The 19239-nt window shown below is 46.5% G+C and overlaps 1 protein-coding gene across 1 annotated transcript; it reads left to right on the top strand.

Annotated features, from left to right (window-relative positions):
• The first annotated feature begins 1914 nt into the window (after positions 1-1914).
• UMOD (uromodulin) lies at positions 1915-15231 on the top strand. The gene is made up of 10 exons (XM_081554654.1): positions 1915-2008; positions 3121-3897; positions 3993-4100; positions 5313-5521; positions 6465-6613; positions 8883-9128; positions 11882-12044; positions 12640-12721; positions 13900-13941; positions 14980-15231. Exons 1-10 carry the CDS (start codon positions 1915-1917, stop codon positions 15039-15041), a joined length of 1932 nt encoding a protein of 643 aa, XP_081410780.1. The 3' UTR covers positions 15042-15231.
• The last annotated feature ends 4008 nt before the right edge of the window (positions 15232-19239 follow it).

Here is a 19239-nt window from a genome sequence, read left to right on the forward strand (position 1 = left end):
GGCCTTGGAATTGTTTACCCAGTTAATTTCTAACTAAAGAACCTCTTGTTGCCAAAAGATATAAAACAGAGCCCTTGTAATTGTGGGCACAACTGTGACCCCCAGTGTCAATCATTTGGGGTCTCTGCCTATTAGGGAAAAGAACAACAACCACCTCACAGCCTAAAACAGGAAAACACTGTGCCAAAAGGGAAAAATATTCCACCCCATTAAAATAATTAAGAAACAGAACCAGAGGATAATTGGAGGAGAGATTGCCAGTGGGGGACAGATGTATATATATATATACATGAAAGTCACCTACTTGTAAAAGGATTAATTCTACCTTTCTGGTTCCAGGTAAGGCTATCTGCAGCTCTCGCTTCTCCTAGCCACTTCTCCCATCTAGTCTTTGCTGACTCTCATTCTGTTTGAAGGATGGGAGTCTGGAAATGAAGAGATTAGACACTTGAATCAAACCTAGGATAAGTCATTACTCTGCTGACTATTGACTTTAAGGGCTTTGGTAAATCAAATCCGCTCTCTTTGATCTTGCGCTTCCCTAACAACAGTGACCACAATTTTTCCATTTGTTCAGTCCATATTAGTGAAGTTCCTATTATACACCAGGCGCTGGGGATAGAGCAGTGAACAAGAGCATCTGCTCTGAACCCGCTTTGCACATATCATCTTTGATAATACCGGGATGATAATATGCAGTCTGTTATTAGCCAAACTATAGTTCACAACCCATTAGTGGATTATGGGATCATCTGTGGGTTACATTCAGAATTTTCTTTTAATTAGATACAATAGGATATATCAGCAAGGAATGCATGTAGTAATGGTAAGAATTGTTTTATAAAACATTTATTTCATGTGTGTATGTGTACAAGCAACTCTACTGGATCATGGCATAAAATATTTTCCTTATAGCAGATCATGGTCACAAAGGTTTGTAAAACACTTTCCTAGGAAGTAGGTTCTTTACTAACAGGAGACTTCACACTGAGCCTGACGCATTGTAGCCACTCAGTTTGTGCACTCAATAATCTCTATTTCATAGATGAGAAAACTGAGTCTTAGTAAATTTAAATACATTGCCCAATGTCACATGTGAGTTTACCAATCATAGTGATTGGTAAAATAGGAGTTCAAATCCTTGTTGTAGCCTCCAGGTCCTATACCCTTAACCGACATGCTACCTTATTTTGCTGCTATAAAAATTGGGGTATTAGTAGATTATTTTGCCAGGTGAGTGAAATAATATCTGAGCACTCTGGAAACATTAAAATACATTATGAAGGTTAATCACCTCTCAAACTGCTTATCTCAAGCCACTTCTTTACAATATGGGAATTGCATGAAGTCAGGGATCTTGTCTGTCATTTGGTGCATAGCTTCCTGTTTGGCACGGAGTAACTACTCAATAAATGTCTGTTGAATGAATAAATGCATCTAGGAAAGTTCAGAGTTTTCCATGAGGGGATTGGAAGTTGCCTGTTAAAACCCAGGGGGGCCTCCAATAAAATGGTGAGTCCAGAACACCCCACCACCACCACCACGTCTTGCAGGTTCCTACTCCAGTTGAGAGACTCAGCTCTTTCAAATGCACTGAGACTTGGGGAGCCGAGGCTGGGATGTGGTGGGAATTAAGAGTAAGGCCACAGAGGGGAAAACTCTACCAAAGCAAGGACCACAGCACTACGCATTTTTTGTGGTTCACATAAATGGCATCTCCTGGGCTTGCACAGTGCACAATCAACGCACTTTTCCCAACTGTGGGGAAGGGAGTTCCATCACGTATTTATCCCATCTGTCTCTGTTCACAGGACTTCAGGGATCAGGGACGGGAAGGAAATCTCAAGAGGCCAGCCTTTCCTTGCCTTTGGGAAAGTCTTCCCAGACCAGAAGAAGCTGTGAGGAGCAGAAAGGATGAAGTGTCTTTTATCTCCAACCTTGATGTGGATGGCAGTGGTGGTGACCTCTTGGGTCATCATACCTGCAGCAACTGACACCTCATCAGCAAGTAGGTGCTGTGTGTGCAGAGAGCAGTGTCACCATTAGCAGAAGAGGTCTCAGTCCCTCTCCTTTTATGCTTGGGATTTGCATAGTCTTTAGTCTAAATTCATTTCTTATACTTTAATGTACATAGGACTCACCTAGGAATTTTGCTAAAATGCAGATTCTGATTCAGTAGGCCTGAGATGGGGCCTGAGACTCTGCATTCTAACAAGCTCCCAGATAATGCTGATGGTGTGACCCTTGGATCACATATTGAGAGACAAAAGTTCAGAACATCACTACGCCCCCTTGGCACTTCACTGGAAGGTTAAGAACATACTCAACCACACAAGAGATGTGAACATACCCGGGTGGTACCCAAAGACGTCCCCTTTCACACATAAGTGACCCTTCCATTGGGTTGCACATTGCTGTTAGCTTTTTCTTGGAGAAGGGAGCTAGACACCTCTACACACCCCCCACCTGGAGTTCTCCTGAACAGAGTGAACACCACTGTGTCATCATGGTTAAGAGCACACACACTGTGGTCCTGCAACCTCGATTTGTGTCCTGGCTCTGCTGCTTACCAATGAAGCAAGTAGCTTAAACCTTCTGAATCTCAAGTTTCCTCACCTTTAAAATATGGCTAAATACGAAAGTCATTCCCCAGGGGCACTGGAGAGGATTCTATTAGATAATGGATAGCAAATGCCTATCCCACTGTCTGGCATATCCTAAGTGCTTAATACAGAAAAGCTCACCACCTTTACTGTTATTATTGTCACAGAGGAACATACAAAGTGTCAGTACCACTGCCAGGTGGAGAGGGGAGCCAGGGAAGGAGATCTGAGCAAAAGGCACAGAATATATCAAGTCGGGGAAGGGGTGACAGGGTTCCCTAAATCCTTACCCAAGTGTCAAGAACTCTGCATTATTCCTCTGGTGGTGGAAAGGTGGATGTTTGAAAAGACGATACAGCTTGAATGCAATGCTTAACACAAGAATGCAGGTGGGTGTTTAGACATCAGGGGAGGTTAATTTGTTTCTTTCCAAAGGGGGTCTGCTATGTCTTAAAGAACCCCGAGTCTCTTGGTGAATAGTGGCCCCCGCTCTGAATATGACCTTTTCTGTCTGCAGAAAGCTGCTCTGAATGTCACGGCAATGCCACTTGTACGGTGGATGGGGCTGCCACGACCTGCGCTTGCCAGGAGGGCTTCACTGGCGACGGCCTCGAGTGTGCAGATCTGGACGAATGCGCCATTCCGGGGGCGCACAACTGCTCCGCCACCAGCAGCTGCGTGAACACGCTGGGCTCCTACACATGTGTCTGCCCAGAAGGTTTCCTCCTGAGCTCGGAGCTCGGCTGCGTGGACGTGGACGAGTGTGCAGAGCCAGGGCTCAGCCGCTGCCACGCCCTGGCCACCTGCGTCAATGGCGAGGGCAACTACTCGTGCGTGTGTCCCGCGGGCTACTGGGGGGACGGGAGGCACTGCGAGTGTTCCCCGGGCTCCTGCGAGCCTGGGCTAGACTGCGTGCGGGAGGGCGTCGCGCTCGTGTGCGCTGACCCGTGCCAGGCGCACCGCATCCTGGACGAATATTGGCGCAGCGCAGAGTACGGCCCCGGCTACGTCTGTGATGTCAGTCTGGGCGGCTGGTACCGCTTCGTGGGCCAGGGCGGCGTGCGCCTGCCCGAGACCTGCGTGCCAGTCCTGCACTGCAACACGGCCGCCCCTATGTGGCTCAACGGCACGCACCCATCGAGCGACGAGGGCATCGTGAACCGCGTGGCCTGTGCGCACTGGAGCGGCGACTGCTGCCTGTGGGACGCGCCCGTCCAAGTGAAGGCCTGTGCCGGCGGCTACTACGTGTACAACCTGACGGCGCCCCCTGAGTGCCATCTGGCTTACTGCACAGGTGAACGGCTGTCTCCCAGCAACCCCACCCTGGGCCCTGTGGGCGCCCCGAGAGACTGGAGCTCATCCTTGTTGACTGTATCTGTGACCCTGCAGACCCCAGCTCTGTGGAGGGGACGTGTGAGGAGTGCCGTGTGGATGAGGACTGCATATCGGATAATGGTGAATGGCACTGCCAGTGCAAACAGGACTTCAACGTCACCGGTGAGGCCGGTGGGGAGGTGGGGTGGGCTCAGAAATACCAGGGACCTGGGGAGGGACACATTCCTGGATGTGAATTAGGGGCCTGTGGGTTTGACCCAGGGAGTGCATATTAGCCAATCTGAGTGGAAAGTCAGTCCAGTAATACCCATTAAAATCAGCAAGAAGCTCTCTGGGTTCCTGGAGTCTCCCTGTAGTTGACCCATAAACTCCCAGAGCTTGAGGAACAACCCCACCCCCCAGGCTTCATTCTGAGGCCCCTCAAACCCAGATGGATAAGCAGGAGGTTGCCACCTGTTGGCCAAAGGCTAACCTGAGCTGTATTCCCGCAGCACAAGAACACAGGCGTGGCCAGCAGTCTGTGGTTTCTTGGACTGGGCCCTCCACTGACCAGCTGAGGACCCTGAGCAGGGCCCTGGCCATCTCTAAACCTGTTTCCCTGTGTACATAATGATTGAAGCAGGCTAGTGTTTCCCAAATTCCAGTCTTGGTTTTAGTCACAATCTTCTTTTAAGTAAACCTGGGCCGTTGAATTTCACTACTGTGACTTATCTGTGGCAAGAAACACCTTAGATCGGCAGTAGCTAATAATGAATACAATGAAAGTTGTTAAATTTCAGCAGCTCTGTAATGCTTTAATTTAAAAAAATCTAACTGGATTTCTTTATATGCTGCAAATACTTAACCAGAGGTCTGCTCTCTGGTTTCAAGGAAAATTAGCAAGCGTACGGTGTTAATAATAAAAACATTAGCAAATCTTGAGGATTGTCCCTTTGATATAGGAAGGATGGAAAGAAATTGCCATTAACTTATTAGCTTTGTTTGCTTGCTATTGGTTTTATTTTACTAGGATTCGATGTTATTTATTGCTGGGGCTGTGGAGTCTGGCAGGCTACAGTCTGTCCATAGAGTTGCAAAGAGTTGGACACATCTGAGCACACAGAGAGAGCAGTGAATGTCCCAAATGTGTTACTGTTCTTTGCATACAGCCTACCCTTAGGGTAACATGAGCTGGTGGTTAGTCACATGGATCTATCCAGTGATACTGGGAACCCAGTCTCATGTCTCCACCTCTCTGAGAGGGGAGACCACAGCGTGACTCTGAATACACACACCTGGTGGCCAACCCGGCTAGCTGGACCTGGGCCCTGGGGATGTGCTGAACCCTGAATTGTGGTCACAGGCCTCCAATCCTGCCTTCCCTGACCATTTCAGATCTCTCCCTCCTGGAGCGCAGGCTGGAATGTGGGGTTGATGACATTAAGTTGTCCCTGAGCAAGTGCCAGCTGAAGAGTCTGGGCTTTGAGAAGGTCTTCATGTACCTGCATGACAGCCAGTGCTCAGGCTTCACTGAGCGGGGCGACCGGGACTGGATGTCTGTGGTGACCCCAGCCAGGGATGGCCCCTGTGGGACAGTGATGACGGTACGTTCTGGCCGGTGGGGGACAGGGTCGCAGCACTGCCTGTTTCAAGCCCAGCCCCACCACTCACTAGTTGTGTGAACTGGGGGAGTTATTTAACCTGGATGTGGCTCAGCTTCCTCTGCTGAAAATGGAGTAATAGTAACTCCTTCATAGGGTTAGCAGAGTTAAAGGGGTTACTATGTGCAAAGTGATTAGGACAAGTGACTGGCACAAAGTAAGTGTTCAATAAATGTCAGTTTCAAATAAAGAGGACAATCCGTAGTGATAGTTCCCCGTTTGACAGATGGGAAAGGTAGTGCCCTAACAGGGCAATGACTGTTCTAAGCCAGTAGGTGTCAGCACTGAGTTCAGAAGCAGATCTGTTTGTCTCTGATGGTTCCTGGGAGGCAGGGTCTCTGCACTATCAGTGTTCAGAGAGCCAGGGCCTCAGCTACAGAAGCCTCCTCCAAAGGGACCCAGAGGTAAACATTTGTGTGAGTGGGTTCTGCTTCGTCGCATCTCCCTCATCCCCCCGAAGAAAAAAAAAAAGACACAAGAAACAAGGAAATAATTGTCATTTGCCAAATATGACTTTTTGACAATCTGCCATTAATGATGACTCAGAATGGGACTTTTAGTCTTTTGGCGTGTGTGAGACGAGGCATGAGGTGATGGGAAGATTCCAGACTTCTTAGACCCCCTGTACCATGAACAAGTTACCCAGTTCCCATGAACATCCATCTATATTAGGGAGGTGGTCATCCTGCCTCTCAGGGTCATTGAAGGATCCATGCAAAGATGCAGTAGGGGCATTCAGCTTGGGCGGGGGGTGCCTAGCTCATGACTCATGCTCATGGAAACTGGGAGGGTAGTTTCAGCAGTTTCAATGCCTTTGGTTTTCAATCCTACTCAGATTCTATGCCTTTTCCACCCTTCCTCCCCCCATCTTCCTACCCCAATACAGAGGAATGAGACCCACGCCACATACAGCAACACTCTCTACCTGGCAGATGAGATCATCATCCGTGACCTCAACATCAGAATCAACTTTGTGTGCTCCTATCCCCTGGACATGAAAGTCAGCCTGAAGACCTCCCTGCAGCCAATGGTCAGGTGCGGCCAGAGAGGGTCCCCAGTGTCCCTGGCCAACTCTACCCCACAAACCCTTGGCCACCAGGACCTCAGCTTCTCTGTCAGCTGCCACCCATAAGGAGTTGATTGGAGGTGGTCAGCTGGGAGGCAGTGTTGGACTCCAGAAAGAGTCCATGAGGAGCCCAGCTAGGAAATCTGGAGCCCACTTTCAAATCCTGGCTCTATCACACAAATGGCTTTGGGAAATTGATAGCCTTATTCTAGGTGTCAGTCTTCTCATATGTGAAATGGATTTAGCTGTAATGTACTGTCTTTCTTAGAAGCACAAAAGTGCTCTGCAGAGGTGAAACCAATATTAGGGTCCCTGGTTTATCTGAGGGGTAGGGTGGTTGGACCAGAGGAAAGAAGGGAGGGGCCTCAGTTCAGACCTGCTATGGGAATGGGCACATCGTACCCCATATTTGGACCTCAGTTTCTTTCTCTGTAAGTAAGAGAAATTTGAATAAAGAGAGGTTTACAAATTATGCTTCTTGGAGTGTGAAGGTCTTTAAGGAGGTGATTTGGGGGTGCGAACCAGAGAACTTTTTTAATTTTAATTTTGTTTTTTCAATTGAAGTATAGTTGATTTACAATGTTGTGTTAATTTCTATACATTATTTTTTTATATTCTTTTCCATTATGGTTTATCATAGGTTATTGATTCTAGTTTCTGGTGCTATACAGTAGGACCTTGCTGTTTATCCATTCTATGTATAATAGCTTAAATCTGCTAACCCCAACCCCCTACTCCATCCCCCCTTCCCCTGACAGAGACAAGTCTGTTCTATATATCTATGAGTCTATTTCTGTTTCATAGATTGCTTCATTTGTGCCATATTTTAGATTCTACATGTAAGTGATATCATATGATATTTATCTTTCTCTTTCTGACTTTACTTAGTATGATGATCTCTAGTTTCTTCCATGTTGCTGAAAATGGCATTATTTCATCCTTTTTATAGCTGAGTAGTATTCCATTGTGTATATGTATCACATCTTCTTTATCAGTTTTATTACTTAAAAAATAAAAGGATCCTGTTGCTAAATAAACTTGAAAATTTCTGAATAGGATAAATCACAAGCCAATGATGCAGATACTGGAAAAAAAATAATAGTTGTGATAATAACAAGTGTTTATCAAGAACTGACCACATGTCAGGCATTGTGCTAAGTGCTCTACATGGACCACCTCATTGAAATCTTAGCATGGCCTAGAAGGTGTAAGTATTATTATTGAAATTGGAGTTCAAGGAAAGTTTAGTAACTTGTCCAAAGTGGTAGAGGATAGTAAGTTACAGAGCTGGGATTCAAACCTGGGCCATCAGGCACAGAGCCTCCACTCTACCATGACCTTTTTTTGAAGCTTGTCCATGGTCACATGTTTTCTGGGCCAACCAGACTTGGGGAAGGGCACCTGACACTGATGAAGGTACTTGGCTGACTTGAAGGAAGACAGTTGCTCCTTGTCTGCCTCTGTGTGTAACATCACCTGGCCAAGAAGTGCCCTGGAGCAATGTGGCCATGTCCCAGACCTGGTAGGTTCCAGGGAACAAAACATCTGTATACAGATCTCTCTCTGCCTTAAGCTAGAAATCTCATCCCAGTCGAACACCAAGTCCAAACAAATAACCCAGTACTCACCTCTAAAATGGACTTCTGCATTACTATTTCTCATGTACCCCCTTTCCTGGGGCATCAGTCTTTCAGTGTCCTTTGTAGGATAATCCCCATGGAGTTGCCATCAGTGTGGCTGTTTTTAATGTGATTTAAAATACTGCATTTAAAAAATCTTAATCTTCTGCTGTAGGTGGAACCAGAACTCTGACTAAGGCCTGTAGGAGTCACAGCCCATCTTTTAAAACTGTTCTATATTAAGATCAGGCGATTCCCTTAAGAATGTGTTTGACGCACTTAAATGCAAGGGCCACCATGTGAGGGGGTGGACATGTTACAGAAAAACATGATCTCTGGATTTCTGACACAGCAGCGTCACCTGGGAGCTTATTAGAAATGCAGAAACTTGAGCCCCATCCCAAAGCTACAGATCCAGAATCTGCATTTCAACAAGATCCCTAAGTGACCTGTGTGTGATTTGTATTTTGCAGAGCAATGGTTGGTGGATTCCAGTCCTGTTGCTGGATAAAATTCCAAATAACTGTCAGGGACTGCCTAGGAATGCAGATCAGAAAGAGTGGCCTATCTGTTGCTGTTCTTGGTTCTGGTTCTCTCACCAGCCTCTCTCCCCCTGCAGCACCCTCAATATCAGCATGGGCGGGACTGGTACATTCACCGTGCGGATGGCACTTTTCCAGAGCCCTGCCTACACACAGCCCTACCAAGGCTCCTCCGTGACCCTGTCCACAGAGGCCTTTCTCTACGTCGGCACCATGCTGGATGGGGGCGACTTGTCCCGGTTTGCACTGCTCATGACCAACTGCTATGCCACGCCCAGCAGCAATGCTACAGACCCCTTGAAATACTTCATCATCCAGGACAGGTAAGGCCCGTTGGATGGAATTTGGGGGTGGGGAGGGTCTTTAGACTTGGATGGGTACAAAGTACATCTTTACATTCATTCACCTCTAGCTGAAATTTAGCACTGTCCTTCATTGTGATATAGACAACAAACCAGAAAAGTATTATCAGGACATTTGAAGACATTTACATAAGTCATTATTTTTAGTTACTGTATTATACTATTAGAATTTCTACTAGATCTTATTATTTGATATATATCAAATACATGTACTTGTAAATATATATATATATATATTTATATCCAGATATGTAAATATATGATGTATTAAGTTTAATATTTTAAGAATTATATTTAATTGGTTTTCTTTATTATCTTATGTGATTTAGTGTATGCATTTAAAGCATTACTTTTGACGAGGAATGCATGGGCTTCACCAGATGGCAGAGGGGGTCTAGGATTCAGAAAAGGACGAGGAACGTGATGGAAAGGCAGGCCCTGGACAAGAGCAGGCTGGCGCTTCGCTGTGTCAGCAGAGCCAGCTGTACCATGTACAGCAGAGGCATGGTTAGACAAGGGTCAACTGAAACAGAGAGGACACGGGTGGACTGCTTTTGACTACTTTTGACTCAAGCACTTTAGAGAAACATGAACCACACTGTGAGAAAGTAGTCCACATTTTCATTCATAAATCGAACAGATATTTTTGGAAGCTTATTGTGTGCCAGGTTATGTGGATAACAATGAATAGAAGAGACAAAAATCTCTGCACCCTTATAGCTGATATTCTAAGTGGGGAGATCAACAATTAAACAAAAGTGCCATCCATGGCATGTGAATGATGACGGGGCTATAGAGAAAAAAATGAAGTGGGAAAAAGGGAGGGATGTTTGCTGTTTTATTACTGCAGTCAGAGAAAGCACTCCCAGGAGACCCTGACCTATTACTGCCTCAGTTCTCTTAGAATCTGCCTGGTCACATCAAGGGGAAAAGGCTCAAATGGGTGCTCATCTGATGTTCACACTTCTATTACTTGCTAATCTCCCTTTATAACAAAAAGAAAGGAGAGCAGAAGTCTTTTGGGGGTCTTTTACAATCAACAGTGTTGAAGTAAAATGTAATAGCAGTGTCTGACTGTATTTGTATGGTCGTGTTTTATTTATGGCGAGTAATGTGCTATGTGCTCAGTCGTGTTCAATTCTTTGTGACCCCATGGACTGTAGCCTGCCAGGTTCCTCTGTCCATGGAAGTCTGCAGGCAGGAGTACTGGAGTAGGCTGCCATTTCCTACTCCAGGGGATCTTCCTGACCTCGGGATGGAACCCTCATCTCTTGCATCTCCTGCATTGGCAGGTGGAGATTCTTTATTTTGCCACCTGGGAAGCCCTTGGTTTGCTATTTGTGGTCATGATCTTTTTAAAAAAATAAATGTATTTCAACAAAAGCATATGTAGATTTAAAGAAAAATAGTAATAATAATATAATGATGTAAAATAACAGTACAAATATTGGTAAACCGGAAAACATTCAGGGAGGTGGTTTCTGTATAAGGCAAAAAGAACTGAAATTTGAAAAATGCTTATATGACCTAGGCTGGGACATTATGGAGACTTGGGCTCATAGCATGGGTTTGCTGTTTCTTAGTTCAAGACACAAGTCAGCTCATCTGTCTGGATATTCATGTTCTCATATGTGAAACAGGCATAAATAAAACCCACTGTGCAGGGATTTTTAAGTTTTTTTTTTTCCCATCTGAGTGTAAAGGTAGAGCATGTACATTGTGAAAAGCTTAAAAATTCTTAAAAAATGAAGCATGAAGAAATGCTGGCTGTGGCCCTGTGTTTCTGCTGTGGCATGGGTAGGAGCTGAGCTGAGGACTGCCAGTCTGTGAGATGCTCAGAATATCACAAGGGAGGTGCTTAGGGGTTAGGGGAGACACGTAGGCATCTTACTTGGGTTGACTGCCTGCGGCTGCCAATGGCAGTGCTGGCTGCCACTCTCTCCGCTTTTCATACAGTGGGTCCCCTTAACCACAGGGCTTTTATTTTGCCAAGTGGAGTCAGATTTGAATTGTGGGGGACAGAGAACAAAATGAACACCATCCCGAGAAATTCCCTTCTCGGTCCTCCTGTGCAGTCAGCCTTCAGCCCCTTTTCTAAGTCTGTCTTGAGCAGATAGTGTCAAAGAGCAGACATGGTACCTGATTTGTCTGCTCAGAGTGCCTGCGTACCCTGATCCAGCCCAGCACCCACATGAGTCTCTGGATGTGCAGTTTTGAGTTTCTGTCTCTGTGTTTGGGTGCGCTGGATAATAATGTGTGCTGATGAGCACACACACTCCCCAGTTTGGCCAGCAGCCTTCAGTGCTCAGATGTTTCCAATGTTAGAATTAACATCAGGCGCTAGTAGATAGCCAATAAATGGTAGGCAATGACTCCTGAATGCCATTTCCTGGGAAATCAGAAAGTGCTTACTTAAAGATAGTTTAAGCTCTGAACTGATTACATTTGTATTTTAGAGTCACATACAGGTAGCACCTATTGTACGGCACATACTGTTCTCTTTGTAATTTTAACTCATTTAATTGTTGCAACTATCTTGTGATGTAAGCTAAAAGTATTGTTCCTCACACATAGATAGGGCTACAGGCTCAGAGAGATTGAGTAAATTGCCTATAGCCACACAGCTAATAAGTGATAGAGTGAGATCAAACCTAGGAAGTCTGGCCCCAGAGTGTTTGCATAACCAACCATGTTATATGATGTACCCTTCCCAGATGTCCACGCACTGCGGACTCAACTATCCACGTGGAGGAGAATGGGGAGTCCCCTCAGGGCCGGTTTTCTGTCCAGATGTTCCGTTTTGCTGGAAACTACGACCTGGTGTACCTGCATTGTGAAGTGTATCTCTGTGACACCGTGAATGAAAAGTGCAGACCTGTGAGTCAGACCTCCCCTTTCCTCAGTCTGCTTGCCATACTCTCACACCCAACGCCCGTAACCGAAGACACTTGGCCACAAGGTTAAAAGAAAACAAACGTCTCTGCCCTATTTCCATTTTAGTACCGGGGTAGACCGAGCCATAAGATGAGGCTGGCATGGCCAGACAGGAGACTAGGCTGTGGGGAAGTTGGGTGAGATCAGGGCACTGCAGTAGGCTGGTAAACCTCTCACTCATCTGCAAGCTTGTGTTCTAATAGCAGAAACTGACATTTTTAAGCACTGTGCAACTTGTGTGTGTGAACTTTTTAATACTTCACAGAAACTCTGTAAGGGAGGTATTTTACCAGCCCCTTTTTCTATATGGGGAGAGAGGCTTAGAAAATGTAAGTGACTTTCCTAAGATCACACATCTAACAAATGGCAGAGCTGGGACACGAACCCATGCATACAGATCTAACAACCCCTGCCTCTACCATCAAGTCCCAGCCTGAGGCAAGAGGTTGCTCTTGTGATGGGGGCAGCCAGCTCTGCATGGCAGAGCCTTGTTCAGTCTCTCTTGTGGAAAGGTTTCTTTGTCACCTTCTCCCTGCAGACCTGCCCTGAGACCAGATTCCGCAGTGGGAGCATCATAGACCAAACCCGTGTCCTGAACTTGGGTCCCATTACACGGAAGGGTAAGAAGGCCACTCCCTTCCCCATGTTCCTGGTGACAAATGTTCTCTGGAGATGAGGAGAGGTGAGAGAACTTGGCACTTGGGATCTTACTGGGGTCTGAAGAACTGGAGCAAGTAAACCCTGTGAGGCGAGGTAGACTATAAGCTGCCTTCCTCCTGCAGATTCTCATTCATTGCACAGCTGTCTTCTCATGCCTGCCTTGTGCCAGGCCTTGTGTTAGTGGCTGGGGTCTCAGGATGAGCAACAATGGGTACAAGCCTGGCTCGTGTGCCACTTATGGACTGGTAGAGGAGACACCATTTAAATAATCATGTATCTCTGGAGTTGTGATAAGTGCAGGTGTGAAAATGGATCAGCAACTCTGAGCTCTTGCTGCAGGGGAAGCAGATCTAGTCCGGAGGATTGGGGGAGACAGGAAGTGAGGTTTGGAAACTGAGAAGGGATTAAGTAACAGGGGTCAGGAGAAGAGGAAAAGAGGGAGGAATCCCAGGGAGAGAGTAGATGTTGAACAAAAGACCTGTGCAGGAGGGAACCTAGGGTGCTAGAGGAACTGGCCAGATGGGCTGAAAAGAGGAGGAGAGGTTGGTGTGGGTGAGCTGATGGAGGTGGGGGACCAGACCACGTGAGGCCTTATCAGTTCAGTTCAGTCGCTCAGTCGTGTCTGACTCCTTGTGACCCCATGAACTGCAGCACGCCAGGCCTCCCTGTCCATCACCAACTCCCGGAGTTCACCCAAACTCATGTCCATTGAGTCGGTGATGCCATCCAATTATCTCATCCTCTGTCGTACCCTTCTCCTCCTGCCCTCAATCTTTCCCAGCATCAGGATCTTTTCAAATGAGTCAGCTTTCCGCATCAGGTGGCCAAAGTATTGGAATTTCAGCTTCAACATCAGTCCTTCCAATGATAGTACTTCTCTTTTTACTTCTTTTTCTTCTTCTCCTTCCCCTCCCCTTTCTCCTTCTTCTAATTGAACTATAAATGACATGTAGTTCTTGCTAAGGTTTTGGGCCCTTTCTCCTGAAAGTAGACGGCAGCCCCCGAGGGATCCAAAGCAGGGGAGTGGGATGATCAGATTGGAGTTTCAAAAAGACCACACTCTGGCTCCAAGGAAGAGCAGATGGAAGGGGCTTCTTCCAGGCTTCCCGTGTGCTGATCCTTCTGTTTCCTCCCACAGGGGGCCAGGCTGCGGTGTCAAGGGCTGCTCCCAGTAGCTTGGGTAAGTTCAGATCCTCTTTGCACCAGGACTTGACCAAAACCTCCGTCTGGGGCTTTTGTCTGTCGGCCTAGGGTGTGCTGGAGCTCCCGGTCTGCTTGGCCTGAGCTCTGAAGAGGTGACTGTGTTTGTGGAAAGTGTTGGACCTGGGGCTGCACATGTGCACACATACCTGTGCTGTCCCACGACAGTGCACATGGATGCAGGCACGCCCAGACAGGTGCACAAGAGCAAACGTCACCTAGACTTTTTCACACACACCCACGAGGTCGCATGCACATATTCACACTCACACACTAATGTCATGACATCTGCAGCTGCTTGTGTGTGAATCTGTGGCATACGCATGCTTGTTACACACCTGTACGCAGCGGACAAGCACACTGCGTTGTGATCTGCACCTTGGGCATTTCCTGGAGCCTCAAGACGTATCTCTAACACCTTTGTCAGGATGTTTAGTGCCAGGGTGAACATGGCAGACAAACCAGAAACTCTGTTTTCTGCTTCTCTGCTCCTCTGACCACAAAGGCTGGAGACCGGCAGCATTTTAATGGCCCTTGACTTTTATGGCCGCTGAATTATCTGAAAATCTGGATAAAAAGTGAATCTGTGTAACTGTTGGCTCTGCATCTGAGTGAGTTGTTACACCAACCTAGTGTGTGACATGAGCTAGTTCATCCCAGTATCAGTGAGCTCAGTCCTGGAGAGGCAAGGTACCCCCAAGAGGCTTGCCCTTTGTGACTGTCCCTCAGTGTTACCAAGATTGAGTAGGTTGGTCACTGCACAGGACTGCCCTTCGAGTGGATACCAGCTAATGCCTGCAGAAAGGCTGCCTTTTTCAGATTGGCCCACCTGGGAGGCCACCTTTTTCTAACTGGTTTTCAGGGCAGATAAAGAGAAAACTTCCTTTTTCTAACTGATCTGCTCAGAGAACATGTCCTTTCCTAATTGCTCGATTTAGAGGAGGCATTTTATGTTAGTTTTGCACATAAAATGTACACATCAGTGCTAGCAGCAACCCTGTAATCTCTTTCTTTTCAGGGCTCCTGCAGGTCTGGCTGCCTCTGCTTCTGTCAGCCACTTTGACCCTGATGTCTCCATGATCAGTGGCCGGAAACCCTGTACTGTGTGGCTACCAACTCACTTTCTACTGACTGGCGAGGTGATGCAGACTAGCACTCCACCCACAGAGAAAGGAGCCCACACTTCAGTCACTCTGCTCCTATTTTTCTCCCCTTTAATCTTTGCTACCAAAAAACAGCCTGTGTCTTTAAATGCTGCTTTCTCTCAAAATGGGACTTGTGATATGTCTGTTCATGAGGTCCCTATCTCCTTAAAGGGTATTGCAAAATAATAATTAAAAAAAAGCTCAGTCTGTGAGTCATTCATTCATTCAACAAGTATTTATTGTGCATCTGCTCCATGTAGGCACTGTCCGTGGTGCTAAGGATCTGATGGTGAGAAAAACCAGACTCCATTCCTGCCCTCATGGACTTCATGGTCTGGTCACAGACTGGGTTCAACTCTGGTTTTATGAGCTTAAATAAAATGCACACTGCCTCTGAACTTCATCCATCCATCTATCTTTTCAGTCAGTCAAGAAATATTTGCTGGTCACCTACTATGATCCAGGCAATGTACTGGGGATACAGCAGTAAACAATTTCTACCTTCCCAGAGCTTAAGGCCTGGCAGGGGAAAAGAACTTGAACAAGTAATTATAAGTCTGTCAGGCATTGCAGAAATGGAAGGTATAACAGGAGGCTGCTGCTTCTATATTATGGGGATAATAGTGATACCTCACAGGGTTCATTCAGCTTTCTGGAAACATTTATTTGAGCACCCAGTGTGTGCCAGGAACTATGCTAGGTGCTGTTAAAGGATAGTCCTGAATAGGATAGACACAGCCCCAGGCTCTGGAGTGTCACAATCCTTATATAAGGGACTTAGATGGCATGTCCTGCCATCCTTTGCACTTCTCTCCCTGCCTAATACAGGAGATGTAGACCTGTTTACAAGGACTTGGCAGCAGAAACAGGAAGCAGACTATTAACTCCATTGAGATAGGATGTTTTGCAAGGGAGACCTCTAGGAGGTTCCTTGGAGGCACAACTGGAGACTGCCCAGGAGACCCAGATATCTCAAGGGGCTCTGGACTTCTTTGACAAGTGGACCGAAGGAAGTTGATGCTCATGGGAAATGTCCACCTTGATGCCAGCTGCTTCCCTGGACCCCAGCTGTGGCTTTCAGAAGAGACCAAGGCCCTGACCCATTTTTAGAACCTCTGATCCCAGGGAAAACCACACGTGTGTATCAGCAAACAGGGGGCTGTGAGGTCAGCATATCTCGAGTTAAGGAACCTCTTATCACTCACAGACATGCACTGAATCCCCATGCCTGCTGCCTTTATGTCAGAGCTATGGCAGAACGTCCATGGTCAGATGGGCCAGCTAGATGTGTGCACAATCTATGCTTTGATTCAGGTACAAGAGAACATAAAAAAATTAAAACAAGGGTCAAAGGCCAGGAGGAAAAAATATATCAGAATTTATTCCTTTATCCCTCTGTTCCTTTTTTCCCCCTTCCCTTTACATTTCACTCTTGTTTGCTATCAGATAGTTGTTCGACTCAATATTCAACAAATATTTTGAGCATAAATTCAAGACTTGACATTTTATAGGCAGCAGGGAAATTGCCAGTGATCAGAACAGAGCCCTTGCTGATAAGGACCTTATGTTTAAAGGGGGGGATATGTTTAAACAATAGCCCTGTGATAAGCCACCTGGGGCTTCCCAGGTGGCGCTAGTGGTAAAGAACCTGCCTGCCAGTGCAGGAGACATAAAGAGATGCAGGTTCGATCCCTGGGTCAGGAAGGTCCCCTGGAGGAGGGCATGGCAACCCACTCCAGTATTCTTGCTTGGAGAATCCTCATGGGCAGAGGAGCCTGGTGGGCCACAATCCATAGGGTTGCAAAGAGTCAGACATGACTGAAGCGACTGACAGGGGGGCAGGGGGAAACAACAGTAAAAAGGTGATGAAGGTGTTAGTTTACGTAGGATGATTGGGGAAAAGCCTCACTGAGGAGCAGAAACTGAGAGAAGAAAATGAATATCTGAGGAAGACCACAGGCGGTGGGCCAGCAAGTGCAAATGCCTTGAGAACTTGTGTCTTTCTACCAAGCTTTCACTAAGACTTGGACACCAAAAGTTTGAGGCATCACTCACAAGAAAGGGTCTTAAGCATACATATTGTCATTTTTGTCCATTTGTTTACTCAACAAGTACTTACTAGGTGCTCATTAGAACTGCAAAGATAAGGCTGAAATCTGCAAAGACCTTACAACCTTCAGAGGGAGACAGATATGTTAGTGGGTAATTGAGTGAGACTGCAATCAGCCCAGAGAGGCACAGGAGCACAGAAAAGCAGCACCAGCAAACCTGTGGAATTTAGGAAAGACTTCCTGAAAGAGGCAAGCCTGAATGGTAAGCAGTAGGAAGAGGTTGGGCACAGAGTGATCCAAGCAAGCATATAGTATGTTGGGAGAAGCTGTAGATGAGGTGGGAGCTGTGAAGAGGGGTCAGATCCCAGGATACTTCGCATGCAAGTGGTGGGGAATAGTGTAGAGAGGTGACGCTGTGACATCTGGCTGCAGGGAGATAACAGAATCAAAGCGGACGAGAACATAAGAGACCCACTAGGCAGCTGTTAAAAATCACTCTTCTAAGAGATGGTGGTAGCCTGACTTAAGGTTGATGAAATGGGCATGAAGAAGGAAAGGTAGGTTCATGAATATTTGAGATATTAGTGATTACTGGAAATGTTAGACTGAGGGGTAAAGGAAGGAGCCAGGTTTCCAGCTCAGGTGACCAGTGGTGCCAATGATTAAGACTGATGCAGTGAGGAGGGTGGGATATAGAGGAAATGATGAGTTAGGATTTGGACCTGCTAAGGTTCAAGGTGCCTTGAGCATCTCAGTCCAAGTAAAGCAGTCCAGCAGGCACCTGTGAGGGTGGATCTGAAATTAAGGAAGTAGTTAGGGATGGAGGTACAGATTTGGAACTCATCAGCCTGAGGATGGTACTTGAAACCATGAGATAACTTGACACCTCCCAGGGAGAGCCCGTGGAGTAACAAAGAAAGATAAGACCCAGCAGCCTTCTCAAGGACAACTGGAGGAAGAAGGTAATTATCATGACAATGATCATGATAATTTTAGAGCACAAGCATCCAGATAGAGGAGAATAAAGAAAGCAATTGGTGCAGGGGAGTCAAGGAAGTGCAGAGTGCCTAAAGGAAGCAGCAAAAACTCCATTGACAGGAGGCCAGAAAAAATGCCCAGTGGACTTGCGTAAGAGGGGATGTTTGCAAGGCAGTCTTAGCCATATGCCTCAGATTGGAATGGAGAAGTCAGAGACAGGTGGAGGAACTGATTTTGAAAACAGGAAAGATCACCTTATCAGAAGCTGGGGAGGGAGTGGAAAGTGGAGGTAGATGTTTATGTTTCTAGAAGAAGGGGACACAAAGATGAGCGAGGTCAAGTGTGATGGCCTAAATTTTCTTGAGGTGGAACGTAAGACACCTGCTGAGAATGGAGGAAGTGGGAGAGTGAAGTGAGTAGTTATGGCTGCAGAGACTTGAAAAGAAAGAAGAAGGTTGAGAGTGGCCACTGGGGAGACTAGGGTGGGTATCCGGCTAAAAAGGAATGGACACGTGGGCTATTTTGTGGGCTCAGATGGATTTCTGAATCCAGCATTTGTAGTTGTTGTAAGTTCCACATCTAAGAGATTCTTCTCCAAATGCACTATGGTTAAGAAGGTGGCTTGTACCACCTCTTCTTTGTCCATGTTGAGTTTTTGCTGGAAGGTGTTACCAAGGCAGGACCCCCAGGCTCCCTGACCCTGTAGCCTTGGCTCCTTGAAGAGTCCCAGAGTAACACAGAAAGGCAATGGCCATTTACTCTGCTGAAGCTCTGACTCTTTTGTTAATTCCGAAATATCCATTTTGCCACAAAGCCAGGTTCAAGCCTGAAATTTAAAAGTCCAAGATCTTCAGCTTCCTCTCAGTTCTCTACCTCCCAATCTCTGGGTTAGCCCACATATCGACAGGCTCTTCAGATGCTTATTTTGTCCAAGGGTCTATGCTATCCTTTGCAAGTCTGTGATTCACACATCCCCAGGTTGGCCTTTCCCAGACTTCTCAGCATGGAATGTCTGAAGTTGGATAGATTCTATGGGCCAAAAATGAGAAACACCCATCTGCCCTTCCTTACCTAGTCCCTTGTCCTGACTTCAAGTTGAGTGGC

Source organism: Giraffa tippelskirchi, chromosome 13 (genome assembly GCF_054371585.1).
Source record: "Giraffa tippelskirchi isolate mGirTip1 chromosome 13, T2T-mGirTip1v1.2.pri, whole genome shotgun sequence".
Lineage (NCBI taxonomy): Eukaryota > Metazoa > Chordata > Mammalia > Artiodactyla > Giraffidae > Giraffa > Giraffa tippelskirchi.

Coding starts and splice junctions, on each gene's coding strand:
- UMOD (XM_081554654.1), top strand. CDS start 1,915: ATGAAGTGTCTTTTATCTCCAACCTTGATGTGGATGGCAGTGGTGGTG. Junction 3,898..3,992: donor CCATCTGGCTTACTGCACAG/GTGAACGGCTGT, acceptor GTGACCCTGCAG/ACCCCAGCTCTGTGGAGGGG. Junction 12,722..13,899: donor GGGTCCCATTACACGGAAGG/GTAAGAAGGCCA, acceptor TTCCTCCCACAG/GGGGCCAGGCTGCGGTGTCA.